The 18,781-nt window shown below is 40.1% G+C and overlaps 2 protein-coding genes across 3 annotated transcripts; one reads left to right on the top strand and one right to left on the bottom strand.

Moving 5' to 3' along the window:
• Positions 1 to 299: 299 nt before the first annotated feature.
• On the bottom strand, positions 300 to 6,014 carry LOC112276478 (uncharacterized). Of its 2 annotated transcripts, XR_016500788.1 has the most exons (4): positions 5,202 to 6,014; positions 4,727 to 4,929; positions 4,066 to 4,499; positions 300 to 3,435 (listed from the first exon to the last, which is right to left on the bottom strand). XR_016500788.1 is itself a non-coding variant. In XM_073530921.2 (3 exons), the coding sequence occupies exons 2-3, from the start codon at positions 4,734 to 4,736 to the stop codon at positions 4,183 to 4,185; spliced, it is 327 nt and encodes a 108-aa protein (XP_073387022.1). In that variant the 5' UTR covers positions 4,737 to 4,929; positions 5,202 to 6,014; the 3' UTR covers positions 3,669 to 4,182. The 2 variants fall into 2 exon arrangements, 1 of the variants encoding a protein (XP_073387022.1); XM_073530921.2 differs by lacking the exon at positions 300 to 3,435 and having other exon boundaries at positions 3,669 to 4,499.
• Positions 6,015 to 11,974: 5,960 nt separating this feature from the next.
• LOC112276585 (uncharacterized) lies at positions 11,975 to 17,652 on the top strand. The gene is made up of 5 exons (XM_024508002.3): positions 11,975 to 13,374; positions 14,286 to 14,438; positions 14,604 to 15,023; positions 15,139 to 15,215; positions 15,504 to 17,652. Exons 1-5 carry the CDS (start codon positions 13,071 to 13,073, stop codon positions 16,695 to 16,697), a joined length of 2,148 nt encoding a protein of 715 aa, XP_024363770.1. The 5' UTR covers positions 11,975 to 13,070; the 3' UTR covers positions 16,698 to 17,652.
• Positions 17,653 to 18,781: the final 1,129 nt, after the last annotated feature.

The following is an 18,781-nucleotide window of genomic DNA, read 5'->3' on the forward strand; positions in this document are numbered from 1 at the left end:
AAATTACAATGCTAATACAAAAAATAATGACAAAACCATATACCAGAAATAATCACCATGTTAAAACTGTTATTTTATTTTATTATGTAATATTTAATATAAGCAAAATCTGATGGGAAAACATTGAATTTGGCTTTTATGGATTTTTTTCTTTCAACATTAAGTTTTTATAATTCAGAATTATCTTTAGCAAATGATTTTAAGCATGTGGAAATTTTTGCACTCAATAATGTGAAGTTCTTTCTAATTCACATATGAAACACACTTGAACATACAGCACATCTGCATGTCCAATAACATTATACAACAATTAGCTATAAAGAGACACCCAATTATAGATAAACTTCACATCAACCTTCTGCTAATCACAAGTCAACTCATCTAATCAAGCATGAAAAAAAAACACATGGAGCAATAAACACCCACAATCAATCAAACCCACAAGCCATGCTATATACAATGCACATCAACAAATGATATAATTTCAAAAGCATAAAATAAAATATAATGAGATATTTTCCAACTTAGGAAACATGGTGAAGCATATCTCATATCCACCATCAAAACCCAATTACAACATCTATAACCGTAAATTACTATTGGGTTGGCAATTGAGTAGCAGGGTTTAAGTCATATAACAAAAGAAGAGAAAAATATAACAAAGTGCCGAACAAAAATGAACAGTGTGTATGTTGAAGGAAGTTTAGAAATTGATAAACAAAAGAGCTCATGCACGAAGCACCTGATTGTACACAAACATACTTGACAAGAAAGTAGCCAAGGAGAAGATCTTTGTGCTATATCGACAATGTACAATACAAACGATAGAGCACATACAAACTTGAGCAAGTTTTGTGTCAATCACACACATTTTATCACACAAGGACTTTCTGATATACGATGGTATAGCTGTCCAAACAACTGTAGAATGTTCAAAGCACCAAGGCTGACAAATAGTGTCTTGTCATATTCCTTGATGCCATACACAGATGACAACTTCACAAAGATAAGATTTTTCAAAAAGATTAAACTTCTTACTTTGACATCCCTAGTCGTATGTAATTATGTAAAGATGCCAAAAATTATTTAGAGACTTACTGATTGATCGTAGGAACTAATGTCTTCACTATCCAACAATATAAGATTGTTTTCATTTCCATCCGCAACTGTACGCTTAATAGACATACTCCACATCTAAAGTCCTTTCGTGCAAGGCTTCTGAGTAGTCACAACTTCAAATCCACTACTCTGTTCTAATAGCTAAAGTCGTGAAGGAAGTACTATTATGAGTTGGTATTCAACTAAAACAATCTCTCGACTTTAGATATATGATTATTGATACAACCTTAAATCTCTAGCCAATACTAACCTGCTACATTACTTTCAAGGTACTTAAGCTATTGAACGAATAACAAAGTCATAAAAAACTAGGCTCTTTCTCACTCCCTCTAAAATTACACCCAATTCTTTTATTGATAAATAAGAATCGTTTATAGAATGTTTAAAAGTGTTGCACTCACAAGATGCAAGATGTGTTTTAGATACAATTCTACATCCTCAGAATAAGGCCTCAGAAATTAATACTTTTTGGAAGACCTAAAGAGCAGCAAGTATGACAATATATTGACCCAGAGACTGTCAATAGTTTAATAGGTGCCATAAAACTCTAAAGTATCAAGATGAAGCTATTGCCTTGAAAAGCACGTCCACATAGAGAGACAACACACCAACAGGTTTCTTAACAAGCTGCAATGCTACGACTACTTTGGAATCCATTCAAAACTTACTCCTTTCTACACAATATAGAAATCGAAGAGGTTTTTGCAGACCACCTTGCAATAGTACTACATATGTTCGAAGATATTGGATGAGTAGGGCTGTGTACAACTGCAGAGGACTAGGTCTCTATTCTCTCTACTATATGATTTGTTTCGAGTTTATCCTCTATGTCATGACCAAGTCCAAATATCTTCAACATCCTATCAATCTAACAACTCTATCTTACAAAGCACTTTAAATTATTGTCCAATTATTTAGCTATTATGACCTGAGTGCAATAGGTTATAGCTTTAATAATAAAGGTGTTGGAAGAATTCAAAAATATGAATCTCTTGAAATTTCTTTCCTTGCATCAATTGTTTAGTCACTATGTTGTGCAATGCATATTTCTCCATCAGCAACATGAACACCATATCAAGAAACCCAACATACACAAGGCATTGCAAAAAGACTGCAAAAAGTATAGTGCTAAAGAAAAATAGTCAATACCGATAGGTTGGAATAATATTACTTGGTGAGAGAATTGTACTTAGAAAGTGCTAGTGCTTTTAGGTGAAAAGTTTTGAAGCACAAGATTACAACCTCCACAAAGAAAAGACTAACAATCTACAACTTCATAGACCAAAGCAATAAATTTAAGAGATTTGTAGTATATGATTTCTTCCTTGTTTAGGCACTTCACTCTTAACACAAGGCCTATTGTGCCAATTTCTTCTATTAGTAGGTATCTCTTGTTTATTTGTTAGAGTATAAAATCTACACAAAATTTACAAGTTACATGTCTAATTTGTAAGACAAGTTTTTAACATTTGTATTACATGGCTAATTTGTTGGCCAAGTTTTTAACCTACCAACCATCTACAACCATGTGTTAAGTCACATTTATATCTATAAAGCTTCTAAGAAGCTTTTCATAAGATGTTATCACATTTATCTACTTTTATCATATCGTATAGCATATACAAGAGAGTAAGAGGGATAGATGGTATTGAATGAAGATGTGTCTTTCAAGGTGTATGTGTTAGAATTAAGTACTTAAAAAGGCTTTAAAATTGAAGGCATCACAAAGTAATAAAAGAGAGACTTCAAATCCATAAATAAGAGAAGTAGTTATACAAATTAAATTATCAAAGTAAGATGTGTTGATTTAATATCTCATATATATATATATATATATATTATTTTATTTTCATAATGAGATATATATATATTATTTTATTTTCATAGTTAAACTTTATTTCATAACCCATTCATTGACTAATTTGTAAGCCTCATCAAAAATAAAGCCATTTAACTTTCTTATCAAACACACGTGAAGAACCTCAAGAAACTCCAATTGTGTATCATATCATCAATAAGAATAATAGATGTTTCAACAAGACTTAATGTAATTTTGTATTATTGAATGATGTTATTTTTATTTTTTTTTTATCTTTTATCTTTTGATTTTTAAAATTTACACATTAAAATAAGCCTCAAAGTATAAATTTGTTGTGCTCTATATGTAAAACTATAATATCTCTTTTTGCCTATAAGACACTTAAAAAAATCAAGTGGTTATGCAAAAAGGTGAGCTTTTACCTATGTAGAGACGTATATTTTTGAATAAACAATTTACACCCAGAATTGATTCAACAATTAATTGCACTTCATTAGCTGTATAAAAACAAAAGGAATTTTCAACGAATGAAAAAATAAAAGGATTACAAATAATTAAATTATCTTACACTCAATCTTATATATATATATATATATATGTACACGTACACATACATAAATGAAAACACTAATATTTACAAGATTAAATCATATTTTATAAAATGTGAAAGAAAAGCAAGTTTCATAATCTTGACACGTCACTGATTTACAAATAACAAGAATAAGAATCATAGAAAAAAATAAAAAAAAAAAAAAAAAAAAACTTTAAAATGCATCTATTAACGTATTTACAGACTTCGTAATAACCGATAGAACCTCTAATGCCAAATCTGGTTCCAAGCAACTAATCATCATAAGCTTTAAACGATTTGATAATGAGCTCATTTTCTGCTTTGCATCACTAAAGTTCTACTATCCAATAGAAGACTTCTTACTCACTCCATCACAACAAGCCTGGAATATATGATTATTGTTGAGTACATAAAGCTGCATCTTCTAATTAGATTTTTTTTTTTTTTTTTTTTTTTTCTCTCTCTCTCTCTCTCTCTCTCTCTCTCTCAATAGAAGAGAGAAGTTGATATATGAAGCACAAATCAGCTGAATGAAGCACAAAAGAGGAAAACCCACCTGCATTTAAAGGCATTGAAGACATGACAGACAACATGCTCCCACCACATTGATATCTTGTTGAATATGTGAGTGCGGATTCGAAGCAAATTATACAAATGAAGCCCAGGTGGTTGTTTAGGGGATACGGTGATGCTTTTCGGAGTAGGTTGACGATGTTGTGCTGCAGAGACTCATTAAACTGTGGGAGGACTCTTCAAATTCCTGCAGGCGGCGAAAGACAGACAGATCCTCGAAACGTCTCTGTTTTCCTTCATAATGGAGTCCAAGACTTCCGGCCGCCATGAGAAATGATGAAGAAGACATGAGGCCAAACCCCTTCGCGTTACAGGAGTAGTCGACATCACAGACGTCAATATGTGCATTCAAGTCAGTACTTGTATTTGGGAAGGTAGAGGAAGTGTATTCCAGCCGCAGCTCTTGAGCCATGACAACTGCCACAAAAAAGGTTACTACGACACAAGCAGAAGGTTCATAAGAAGTCTAGCTCTTCAGGAATATTATGGCACTCAATCGCAAAACGCATGTGGCTGTAGTTGACAATGTCCAATTTGCCAATGTTGACTGAAATTCAACATGCTGTGAGTAAGAGTGAGAGAGAGAGAGAGAGCGTGTAATGGTTCCGAAAGTAAATTTAGAGTCGTGTGACAAACTCACTTACATGAGAACATGAAGACGATGCCGACTCTCGAAAACCCAAAATTCTCGAGTGGTTACATCATTTCTCCTACGCATATCGATGTGCGATGCTCTCTTTTCATACAAGAATTAATATCCAGAGCGTGCAAAGTCACGGAACGTCATTTGATTGCAATGCAGGAGAATCCCTCTGTAGGGACATTTCATTCCAATGTACCTGAAACTCTGAGACCATGGCCATGACTTCACTTACACCTTCTACTGCCCAGACATTGAATTGCATACATTCTGCTAAGAGCAGCGCTTGTTGACTGGAATGCGACCAAGGATCCCAATCATTAAGCAATATGATTCCGATTCCGTGCATTTTTGCCGGAACCTGACTACGTTTGCACAAAGCAACAAGACTCCCCTCTCGAAAACATGACGCGCAAGATATCCACAATTCAAAACTGAGAACTACGTAATAAAGTACCACAGGGGTAAAGTTAGCTCACATTTCCACGACGTCGCTTTCGCATCCTTACAGCCCCAGTACGTGCACAGAATAAAATCAAACAAACCCTCCTCATCCATTAATCCAGAAGCGCAATCAAAAGATCCAGAATCACATGCCAAAGAGGAAAATGTCGAAAACACATTAAATATTACAAAAAAAAACAATTTAACAAAATAAATAAATCAACAAACCCAAAACAACAATTAATGTTAAAATTATTATTATTTAAAAGGATTAAAAATAAAAAGGCCGCAATCATGCAATTAATCAGCGATTCTCCGGTCTCAGCGCGGCATTGAAACCGTCCAAATCAAGCTCCACTTTCGAGCCATGGCTGCAAATCTCTTGATCTGACAGTGCAGCAGGGCACGAGGACACCACACCACACCTGCGAGAGGGAATGGGAGATATAAATTCTCACCCCACCCCCTCGAATGGGCTTCTCTTTAAAGAGAGCTGCCAATGCAATTCAATTCAATTCAATTCCAACTTGGCTTGGCTTGGCTTTGGTCCAAGCTGCTGCTTCTCCTTCTCCTTCTTCTCTCCCCCGGGTAGTAGTATTAGTAGTAGTCGTAGTTGTAGTAGTCTGGAGTACAATCATTGATTCATTGGCCTGGGAGACTCGCTTCAATCAATCAAGATCGTATCTGCCGCGACGCACCCTCGCAAACAAACAGACAGCGCCGAGCCAGACCCTCAACCCATTAACTCACCCACTCACTCCCCCCCCAATCCCAATCCCCACTGGACCCAGAAGAAGAAGCAGAACGAAACCCACCCTCATTAAAGCAGCAACAACGACAACAATAAATAAATAAATAAAACACGCCAAAAAACAACGACTATGGATGAACTACGGATGTGGTTAGGTTCGTCGTTGACGCTTCATTGTCTTTGTGATGATTGTCATCCGTTGCGTGGGTTCTCGTCGATATGCAGCTGATCTGGACGAATCGTCGCTTCCGTCCGGTTCTCGTTCATCGTGTCGGGATGGGGATGGGAGATCGTGTTCGTCAGGACGTCGATGGATGAATGAATGGCGGATGGTGGATTTGCTTCATTCGTTTGGTTTTGTGAATGATGTGTGTTTGGAGTGCGTAAGCTTAGGTTAGTTTTAGGGGGTTTAGAGTTGAGTGGGGTTTGTTTGTTAAGTTTGTGGGTTTTGTTTAATCGTTTCTTATTTAATTATTTTTATTCTTTGCTTTTTAAGTTTTTTATTATATGTTAATGGGGGCGAGGAAGAGGCTGACTTGGAATGGTAGGTTGGGGGCGTCACTTGTGCATTTATTTAGGTGAAGGAGTGTGATGCCATGTGTTGGCTATTTCTTTGCCTCCCTCTTTACTTCTTGTGGTTTCCTACCTTCCATTTTGTGCTATGTTAGTATGGGTTTGTTAAGTTAATCTTCCTGTAGTCCGTTATTCATTCTTCAAATAAGTATTATTTGATTATTATATTTTGTTTGCTTTTAACACACTTTTGCACTATAGGTTTAATAGTAATTGCCCACATAAACTAGGGACATAAAAGTGGTTGATTTTTATTTGTCCAATTTAATTTGGAATGTTTTCTTCTCCTAACATTTATGAAACCATCAAATATAACATTTTTTTTTTTTTTTCCAACAATTGAAGTTTTCATGGATTTTTTTTGTAATATTAATTAAGTAAGACGTATTAAATTGTGTTTGTAATTTTATATTAGGTTATGAACGTGAGCATCCTATAGTGGGTTTTCTGGGGCATCTTCAAACATATTCCAATCTATATACAGTCAGGTCAAAAAATAGGAAAAACATTATGTCATTTATTTATGTTACACGACATCTGATATCAAAAAAATGTTTTCAAACTCCTCCAAGATAAAATGTGTTTATTTTATATTTAGCAATTGAAAGTTTTCTTTTGCACTACATCAATATCAACAAATGCACAAGAAAAAAACCGATTCATCAAATGTACTATAATTATATTTTTCTGCAACAATGAAAAAAGTTAAACAAAACAAAACATAACAAAAAAAAAAAAAAAAAAAAAAAAAAAAAAAAATCCTCAAATTGTCAGTAATTAATTCTGCAACCCACATTTGTTAGTACATTCAAAGTGACAACGCTCACTGATTCATATTGGCCCGTTGGGTTTTATTTGATTATTATTTATATATTGCATAATAAACAATTGTTGTGTTAAACACAATAGGCACATCTTTATTTCTTTAAAAAGAACATACGAATAATAATAATAATAATAAAAATGAGCTTGTTTTTTCACCTGTGTTCTTCAATCGAATGAACATAAACTCTAACAATTTTTTTACCATCTTAATTTTTTGAAATTATTGTCGATGAATATGAAAGTCATTTTAATATATGATTTGATGTCTTGTGCAATTTGGGAAGTTAATTATCTTAATTAATTATGTAGATTCTGATATAAAATTATTCTACCAAAGTTGATTCTATTAATTGTTTGCGTTTTAAGTCACAGCATACATTTTTAAATAAATGTATCGGTTTTTTTACTTATTGTTTTTGTTTTAAAAAAATAAGCCATAATAGCTGGAACTAGAGTACAAAATGTTGCCAGTCTGCCAGTGATTACAACAACCCTTTAGAACATATTTATAAGTGCTCTATACGTATATTTACATGTATGTGTAGCAGTTTATTTATTAATTTGGCAGTATAGTATTATGTCAATTCATTAAAATCATAATGTTTAAACTAAACATGCACTATAATACTCAATTGCATTTACCATTTAATGTAAAATTTGTAGTTAGCAACTATTCAACGTATCTTTAACATTGTTTTAATATTTTTAACTATTTACTTAAATATATATATATATATATATATATATATATATATGTTCTGTTTATTTCTTCATAGAATTCTCTTACGATAATGTCAGAAAATAGCAAAATATAATGAGTTCAGAAATCTCTTGTATCATTAGAAAGAAATCATTGGCATTTATAAACGATTATTGTACCAAATTTCTATTTCAAACATATTTGAATCTTTTAATTTTATCGATTTACTTCAGATACTACTTTTCCTCAATTAAAGACAGAATCCTACTTCAGAATAATAAAACATGTTATTACTCAGCTAACATGATTCGATGATAAAGAAAATCACAAGTATTAAATACACAAAGCATTTGCAACCTGTTCACAACTCTCAAACAATCTGTTCAATCTCTTAAAGAACATAACTTGCTAAACTTAAAACAAGCATATGTTGTCTTGCTTTCAAGTGTGAGTATATGTCAGCTGCAACAAATAAACAAACCAATCTTACATTTTTATTCCTCTTTAGATTCGCTCTCTTATTTCTTTTCATTATCACCGTTAAACCTTTGATGAGATTACTTAAATGTAAAAACAAGGGACCTTACAATATTTATACACATATACATACATTGTTGTTTTGGTTTTATTTTTAAAAAAAAATCCCCTTTTGTCACCATGTGTTGTTGTAACCTAACACCAAATTCACTAATCAGACACAATGGTAACTATAATGGTCTATCTGTTTATTTGGCTCCATCTCCTTGTTCCCAGAGCTCCCCTTCTTTCCCCAGAGGGCACACAACTGCACCAGAATATTAAAATTCCTAATATTTTCCTCATTATTATAATTGCACCCAATTGGAAACCATTGACATCTTTACCACCATCATCGTCCCCCACATGCCAATAGTCAAATTTATATATATATATATATATATATATATTGGGGTTGAGCTGTTAATGGGTTTCTCCTTTACTTTTTGATTAGTTTTAGTTTATATTATGATAAGATGTGCCTATTGAATGACAAGCACCCGGCAACAATTCCTTAAGGTCCCCCCCCGCTCTTTCTCTCATTCTTCCTTTCCTTTCCTTTAAAGTTCTGCTGACAAAATACAACAGTGGACTCCCATATTTAGACAGAGAGAGGAATCCATTAATTGGGCCAAAATCAAATCTGCTCTGCTTTTTGTAAAACAAGAAAGAAAGACAGAAAGGAGGGGGGGAGGAGGTGGGGTTCTGACACGTGGCGAGTGAGAGTTGGATGCTGGGTTCTGACACGTGCCGAGAGGGGGTTGGGTATGATCCCTCCCTTCCTTGGCGAATGGGGAGGAGGGAGGATAGTTCCCCTTCATATATATTTTGTTTCTATGTACACGTCATGGAAGGAAGGGAGTGACCCAGGAACACATCCTAAGAGAGGAATGAAAAGGATGGGAGGAGGGAAGGAACTGAATTAGGAACCTAATTAAAACCGAGGGCCCTCCTCCACTCTCTGCTCTCCTGTTCCACATGCCAGCTGACTAACTCAGAATGGGAGGGAGGAATCTGGATTGGATGAATGAGCGAATACACGGATGGATGAAGCTGTTGGATTGTGTGTTGTTGGGGTAGTCAGAGAGAGTGTGTCATAGTGACTAACTTGCTAGGATGATGAAGGACCACCCCCTGGAGGGAGTGGTATGGTGGTATAGTGGTAGTGCTGGTGCTGGTGGGGTTTTCATTGGATTCCTATGACCTAGATGTGTCTAGAAATTAAAATAAAAACCAAAAATAAAACTAACAAATAAACACTGACACTGTGATGTATGTATAAGGAGGATAGAAAGACACATACTTTTGTACATATATGTATGTGTGTATGTATGTATATGTTTGTCAAGGGTAAACAAATCCATACTCATTACACATTAATGAAGTTCACAGAAGATCAATTTCAAACATCTCAGGGGTGTAAACTTTTGGATGAAGTTGTGGGCAAGAATGTGTGTATGGCCATTATACAAGTTTCTCATAATAACAACTCCTTGGTGTATGACGAACCTTGGTTTTCTCCACACTAACACACCTCTTTTTCACCATTTCTATTGTGTTGTGTTGTGTTTTGTTTTTTCTTTTAAAACAATTTATTTATTTTAGGTTCCCCACGATAAAAATGATGTCAATCTCTCGAATAGGAAATTAGGTGGATTTCGCATCAAATTTAACGAGGCATTGAAAATGGAAGTTCTATTTTATTCGAGACAAAACAAAGGGGGATATAAAAGAATGGGGTGGAGGTGGGTCCAGAAATTCCCCAGCCAAGGCCCCACATCTCTCCGAATTCCTCCAAAATCTTGTAACCTCTGTAGTATAACCGGCAATTTGTCAAAGCCAAGGGGGCAACGGGTCAAGAGGGCTGGTCGCGGGTCCTGAGGATGAGCCCGCGCCACAGCCAGCCCCAGGAATGTGCGCTCGTCGGGGAAGAGCCTGAGACCCCCACCCCCCTCCTTCACCGCACCGTAAGAACCGGAATGGGGGCGGACACGGGTTGTTTAAAACCAGCGGGGGTAGGGCCGGCCCGGCTACGCCGGAAAGATGTCAGACCATCCCGAAGACTCCACCCAGTGGTGGGTCCACGGCTCCCGTGATGGGCCGAGGAAACGGGCAAATCTGGACCCGAAAGATGCCCCGTTCCCCTTGTCCCCATAAATAGCTATTCCAATGGGATTGATCTATTGGTCGGGTCCTAATAATAGGCAAAATAAAATCTTCCTCCTTGGGGCGGATGGGCGGGGCCCGCCCACCCCGCTCCCCCGCCCCCCTTTGATTGGATGAACCTCTTCCCCCTTCTCTCTCACCCTCCTCTACGTACCAACAGAAATCCCTGCTACCTCCCTACTGGATGCGCGACATGCCTTTTGCAATTTTGGCTTGTTTCTCTTTTTAGGATTGGTGGACGGTTCAATAAGCGAGGTGTGTGGGTACGGGTTGTGGGTCGGAAAATGGGTGTGTCAGAAGCCACCCACACACACATGTTAGTACAATTAAAGTGTAACTATGGGGAGGGGGGGGGGGCTACTACGGGGTTTGTATTGTGGACGGGGTGTGTTTCCGGCGCTTCGGATGGGCGGGGTTTAGACGTGGGTTAAATTTGGATTTATAGGGCTGATATGTTGGACCATTCATTTATCATTTTTTAATTTTTCTGTGATATGTGTGTGTGTGTGATTAGGGAGAGGTAATTAGGCAACTTGTGTCTTAGCATCCGTCATCCGCCCTGATTTTTTATTCACAATGAATACACATTTAGTCATATCTGACACCCAACGATTTTTCCCATCGCATACAATAGAATGAGCTCAAGCCTTGTCAACCCCCCCCCCCCCGGACAAGTGCAGTTAACAAAAGTAGAAAAACTCATCCACCCAAGGGCTGAATTGCATTGAGTGAAAGAGGAGGAAATAAGGCTGGGAATTGTACGTTCCAGGATTGAATGCAAAGGCTCGATGTTTAGACCACAAGCCACTGGAAAAGAAAAGGTACATCTATTCGGCCGCGGTATATACGACGTCAGTGGTACGCGACTTCCGATACCCGATACTGAATACACATAAAGTACGACTCCGGATACGGGTAGGAGCCTCGCTCAGCCTCCGCCTCCCGTCGCATGGGCTCAGCTCAGATTCGCTTCATCCTCGTTGTCGTCGTCGTCATCGCGGGTCAGATCTCCTTTTTATTTTTATTTTTGTTTTGTTTTGTTTTGTTTTTGTTTTTTCCCCCTACCGGAGCATCTCATTGGGTGCGAAGAGTGCTCAAGCGCACAAGCCCTGGCACTTCTTTTTCGTCCTCCTGGTCCCCGCACATGCCCGAGCGATGCGATGCGAGGGGAGGCGAGGGCGAGAGGAGGCGAAACCTACCTGCGACCTTCTCGAAGTCGTAGGCCAGAGCCTATAAGCTGCAGGCAGGGCTCCCGCTCCCACGCATCCGCCGCGCCCCCTCCCTCCCTCCGCACACCATCCCCCCCCCTCCCTCTTTCCTGTTTCCTTTTCCTTCTCTTCCTGATGCTCTTCTTCTTCTTCTTCCGCTCCTCCTCCTCCTCGCGGAACTTAAACCGCTCTCCCGCTTCCTTCATCTCTAGAATTTCCCCTTTCTAACACCACTCCCTGTGTGGACAATTCATTCCACTGCTGCCTGCCTTCTTTCCTTCCTTTCCTTCCCCGACGCGCACATGCTTTGCTTCTTTGTAGTCTCGCTCTGACCAGTGAGAGTGGCCATTCCATTCCATTCCGGTAGCAGGAGGGAGGGAGGCTTTGGTGTCAGCGTCGTAGTTAGTTTCGTGGGGGTGAGGTGAGTGGCAGGCAAGGATGAATGTGGTGGGATGAATGTTAGGAGGAGGGGGGAGTGTGGTCCATGGGGTTAATTCTGGGAGAGGACTTGGGAGTGACTGAGCACCTCGCCATGGTGTAGGCGAGACGGGGAGCGAGAGAGAAAGAGAAAGAAGCAGAGATAGACAGACAGATTGACAGACACAGACAGGAAGCGAGAGTGGCTTGTAGTTTTTGGATCCTCTTCGTCTCACTCCGCTCCTTCCCTTTTCAGCAACCTTGTTTCGCTTCACCGCCATTAAGCTTTCGTTTGTGAGCTTTACTGTAGTGACTATCCATGGTTGCTTCCTTCCGCCTGGAGCTGCTGTGCTTCTTGGAGTTAAGGGGGAAAGAGAAGAGACTGGGGGGGGGGGGTGGGGTTTGGAAAGACGGTGCTTTGCAGCGTTTAGTTGTGGCTGTTTCGAGAGGGGAGAGAGATGGCGATAGATGAATCGGTGGCATCGAGGGAGATCCAGTGAGGGTTCCTTGACGGAAGTTGAGTTTATTTATTTATTTTTGGGTTCGAGTTTCGGAGTTTTGCGAGAGGTGGAAGGGGGGTTGTGGAGAAGGGAGCATCTTATGGGGAGAATGGGGAGAAGTGACTTTGTGGGAATGAATGGCGTGGATGTATTTTTCTTTCCCGAGGGATAGTTTTTGTCGAGAAGTGTTTGATGGGAGCTGGAGGAGGTGATGCAGCGGGCCACTGTTCTTACTGCGTATCGTTACCATGGGTGGAGGGTACTTGAGTAGTACAGTAAACATGGGGGAATCACGGGACGGAGGGTCACCAGCCATGGCGACCCTACAGCAACAACAGAAACATCAGCCTCTGAACCCAAATCACCAGAACCCGAGAAATCGGTCGAATAGTAGCCCAACAAACTGCTATAGTAATACCGCTTGGGGGGCAAAACCTGCGAAATTGGACACTCCCGATGAGTTCCCTGTCGGGATGCGGGTGCTTGTTGTCGACGACAATCCCACTTGCCTCATGATTCTAGAGCAAATGCTCGTTCGTTGCGCTTACCGAGGTATCTTGATGCTCTCCCGCTGTTTTCGCGGTTGAATGTTCGTCGTTGTTTGGAAATGAAAGTGGAAAAAGTAGACAAGCCGATGTGTCCAAGAGGATGGTCTCTTAACGCCGGTCATTAGAAATCACTTGCCATGTTGCAGTCGCTTGAATTGGTCTCTTCTGAGACTCAGGTCAAGCCAATGCGGAGCTGTCAGAGAAGATTGAAAGAGTAGTCAAGGCTTTTGCTGTTGGTGGTCGGAATTGAGTGACTAACTCGGACGAGCAACTTTTTTTCTTCCGATTTGAACGACGTCAGTTTTTTCTTTTTCTTTGTTTTGTTTTTTTAACATTCGTTGTTGTTGTTGTTGTTGTTGTTGTTGTTATTGCTTTGTCGCAATCGACCAATATTAAGCTTTCAAAGAAGCCAAGCTTTTTTGATTTCTAGTCGCGATTGCTCTCCCGTCGTCCTTTTTCTCTCGTTAGTGAAATTTGCTCTCTACAAGTACAAGCCTTCAGACCTGTGCGGTTTTCCCCAGAGAGGGAGAAAGTGAGAGATTTATTATTTATTATTACTTTTAATAGACTCAATGGAGAGTTAAGGTCGCTTAACACGTCATGAGTTTGGTAGAGCCCAACAAGGAGTGATACTATGCACAATCAGTATTCTTATAAATTATTATGCCCGATCGTGTATAGAGGGTCTCCTTCTTCTTCTTCTTATTTATTTATTTATTTATTTATTTATTTTAATAATTTTTTTTATCTCTCTCTTCGATGATTTAGTCATCAAAGTTACTATGATAAACCTGTTGGGATCAAAGTTCATGTCGAAAAGCATCACTTAATATGAGGGTGAAGATTTCAGGTAAGTTTCTTTTCAGCAACTTCTGATCGATTCTCACCTCATTTCTGTGGGTATTATTGTTTCAGTCACCACCTGCGGGAAGGCAACAGAGGCACTGTCTATGCTCAGGGAAGATATCGGCAAGTTTGATGTTGTCATCAGTGACGTTGACATGCCGGACATGGATGGATTCAAGTTGTTGGAGCTTGTTGGATTGGAGATGGATTTGCCTGTAATAAGTAAGTGAAATATAACAGCTTCATCTGGTGCTCCATGGCACTCGTCTGTAGATATGTTCTTTAGAAACTCCATGGTTTCGCTCCGCAACCCGAGTTGTATGGTTGCGGCTTCTATCGCTCCCAGTTTTATTTTCTGAATTTCGATGTCTTTTTCTGTACTTGCAGTGGTGTCTGGGAATGGAGAAACAAGTGCAGTCATGAAAGGTATCACTCACGGTGCCTGCGATTATCTTCTCAAGCCTGTGAGAATAGAGGAATTGAGAAACATCTGGCAGCATGTGGTGAGGAAAAAGCGGCGAGAAGTCAAAGCTGTGGCGACGAAGAGCGTCGAGGAAGCTGGTGGATGTGAGAGACCGAAGCGGGGTGGTGGAGCGGATGATGCGGACTATACTTCTTCTGCTACGGATACCACTGATAGTAACTGGAAGTTAACTAAGAGGAGGAAAGGAGAATTTAAAGATGAAAACGAGGAAGATAATGAGCAGGAGAATGATGACCCGTCTACTTTGAAGAGGCCACGAGTAGTGTGGTCTGTGGAACTTCATCAGCAGTTCGTCAGTGCCGTGAATCAATTAGGAATAGACAGTAAGTCCGGGAAAACCCTTGGGATGTTTTGAGAACCTTTCTTTACATGAACTTCTTTTGTAATTTTGCATTCATTGTGGCTTTAACACGTTTGCTTAACCATTTGGTTTCACAGAAGCCGTTCCCAAGAGGATTTTAGAGTTGATGGGTGTACAAGGTCTCACACGTGAAAACGTTGCGAGCCACTTGCAGGTAATACCTGCGACTTACGCTACTCTTACAGTATTTTCATTTGTGCAATGTGAGTATCTTAAGATAGTTAATGAGTTGCACACGTGTATTCATTTCGCTGAAAAGAGACATCTATGCTTTGAATTATAATCCAACGCTAACACGACGTCAGAAGGACGAGACAGAGTGCTTTTAATATCTCCATGGTCAAGCTTATTCGTAGAGTGCCATCACTTATTTTTTCGTCTGTATGCTTTGTAACTAGTGTTCAATCTACTTATAGACACTTCGTTTCACCTGGTTTTACAGAAATACCGCTTATATTTGAAGAGACTTAGTGGTGTCACGAGTCAGCAGGGTAACATGAGTGCGCATTTTGGAGGATCTGACCCATTCTGTATGATGCCTCCTGACATGAGTCTAGCAAATGGGCAGCTGACTCCTCAAGCGTTAGCTAAGTTTCACATGTTAGGTAGGATGAACGCAACCAATGGAATAGGCTTCTCTGGTGGCGGCCTTGACCCTGGGATGAACCAGATGTTTTTGCAAGACTTGCCTAGACCACCGCAATTAAACAGCATGCTTAGAAACAACACTGGGCTGCTTGCCTCTGTCCCCAACGGCTTACAACATTTGGAGCAGCTATCCGAACCTCACCACGTGCATGTGGTGAATGAATTGGAGCACTATCCTTCTAACACCAAGGTCTATCCTCAGTTGAATGGGAACCTCGATGTGTCAGTCGGACCTCTAGGTGCCGCGAATGGAAACCTTGCCTCAAATCCCAACAGTGACACATTGTTGATGCACATACTACATTCAAGGGCCTCTCAGCAAGGCGTGGGTTCACCATCAACTTTGCCACAACCTAGATGTGGTCTAAACCCCACTCATCTCCTCTCAAACGACATCAACTTTGCTCCTGTAGGTTCTTTGCCCAACCTGGCTGGAAGCTTGGGCCCTGCAGTTGGGTTATCAGCAATACCGGGGTCGGCTGGTGGAAGGGATCTCTCACCTTCAGTAGGTGGCTCAGGTGCTTCACTATCAAGCCCTTTGGGCAGTTTAGTTCGTCGGCCGTTAATGGCTGAGGAACAATCCAATCCCGTAAATTCCACAAATGGCACCTATAGCATGGCGCATTCTGGCCAGTCACCGAAGCCCAGCGGTGATACGTTGCCTACCCCGTTGAACGAAGGCTTGGAACAACAGCAGCCACTGTGGGCATTATACCAAAACCCTATGAACCAATTAAGTCACGGACCTTCCCAAGGGTTTCCTCATGACTCCCTGCAATGGTCGGTATTGACAGAGAATTTAAGCTTTGGAGATATGGGCCAGTCTCTAAGTGCGGGGCTGATCTCGCAGTTTTCATCTCAAGGCCAGGACAATGGGATTGGGTTTGCGCCTCCCAGTCAGAGAGGGTCATACACTCGGCAGAGTGTTAGCTTCCCAGCAAGTTCTGCACTGGATGGCAGAATGGTCAGGTCCTCGTACGAGCCGTGAGGTATCTAGTCAGGTCGAGACTCTGAACTGGAACACATCCACAGCTGGGGTTGCGTAGTGACAATTAAGCTCATTCTATGAAAGTCTCAACTGGAAAACAACTGAGGGTTCTACAATAGTCTGCTCAGAGTTATATCCCCTTATATTCTGTCTATTCAGACAATCTAGAACTACTACTCTTTTGAGGTGCTTTCTTCAACCTCCCATTGTGCAAGTAGTTCGGAGAGCCCTTAAATTGTCTGTCGATCAGCCACTAGGCCTTGTGTCGTTTTCTGAATGGGTCAGACCCTAGCTTTCTCTAGAAAATCCGCCATTTCCACCACGTTGGCTCTCTGTGTCCTGGAAGGTGGTGTGCCTCATGCTAGTCACAAATTCAGTGACCAGTTCATTCAGCAACCCAGACAACGTCCACATCGCGCTATGGTGATCAGTCTTGGCGACCTGCCGGCGGTGGACACAACGAGGAGCGCAGCAGCTAGAAGCTGTCAACATAGTTCCAACCTTTCTGAAAACCCCAGGCCAGTGTTTGTACCTGTTGCACTACCCGAACCTCCTCCTTTGTGCTTGACATGCTTTGCACATTCTTCAAGGTTGTTTACATCAGCTGCTGCTGATGCCTTTTGTGTAGAAACTGCTCACCAATATCCCGAACTTGCCCTAGAATCTTTGGAGCTCATGCTAGGCAATGGAATCAGACACTCAGAGAAAGGGATGTCGGTCTTATTCTCATGTTCTGGGATTTAAGTTTGAGACTTACCACACCAGTGTTCTTCACTGTGATGGCAACAGCCTTGAGGAGTGGTGATATCTGAGGGTATTAGTAGTAGATAGAAGAATCCGGCTTTGTCTCTCGAGAAAGGTCCGGAGTTGAATCAAACTCCAAGCTCGCCGTCAGTATGTATGCAGTCTACAATACCTTAGAAAATTCAATTCTGAAGCTGAGAACGCTTGAAAATTGTTTAGCTATGCTATGGTTGGACTCTTTTATGGGAGTATGCTTTTGTAACAAGTTTTGTAATGTTCCCAAATTTAATTTGTCAATTTCAGGTAATGTGCGTGTGTTAATTTATTTTTTTATAATTAATTTAAAAAAAAATCCCCGACATTTTGAAGCTTTGTTGCCACACATTGTCGAATTAGACTAATTTTGGACATGGAAAGCAGCACTGATTAACAGAGAAAAACAAAGCTCGCTTGGAATGCTTCGACGCGCACTCTCGAGGCCCATCTATCCTGGACCAGTATTGATCTCCCTCGCTGAATTGTGAAAATTCATGAGCTGCGTCTTTCTAGTATTACTGAGTGGGACCTGTGCTGCCAACCCATGAAAGTAGAGCTGTACTGGGTCATACCGCATTCTCACTCAGTGTGAGAGACAATGCTTAGGGTCTCTTTAGCGCTTAGACAAAGGAAACATCCTTGTTTTGATGGGGAAAAGTGAGGAGAAAGGGTGCACCACAAGAAAAATAAGAATTTGTTCATAAGTTCACATCAAATCGGAAGCCAGCGTGGCATCAGGTAGATGTTGCAGTATGGCCCAACCCTGACACTAGAACAAGTGGGTCTGGAACTGCCAAGTAAGAAATGCCAGAAATGCTTTGCACAGAAGAATCCACAAATACAAACAAATCCTTCAAATGTGTCTAGGAAGTCGCTACTTGGCCTCGATTTCACTTTTCTAAATTGCTTCAACCTCACTTTTTCTCCGTCGGCAGCATCCCCGACCAGAGTTTGATTCATTGCTTTCAGTGTCTTCCAAAAGCCTCGATGTGCTTCCCACCGAACCCACATCCATACAATTGAAAATGATTGTTCGAAAGCTTTAACATGTACCACAATGTGTACCGAAATAGAGGACCTAGTTTCCACCAGCACTGAACAAAATCTGTTAACCAAAAATGTACTGCGCACAAAAGATCCATAGTTGGTAAGTACTCCAGGTTGTGGATAAATAACGTGAGAATTTAAACAAGCAGAGTGATGTATGTTTTATTTGGTTAAAGCTGGAAAAACAAGTATTAAAACTCTGGGATAAAGTTTTTTGGTAGTCTTAAGAATTAAATGCTCTGGTGAAGTGAATGTGC

Source organism: Physcomitrium patens, chromosome 24, assembly GCF_059467195.1.
Source record: "Physcomitrium patens ecotype Gransden chromosome 24, ASM5946719v1, whole genome shotgun sequence".
Taxonomy (NCBI): domain Eukaryota; kingdom Viridiplantae; phylum Streptophyta; class Bryopsida; order Funariales; family Funariaceae; genus Physcomitrium; species Physcomitrium patens.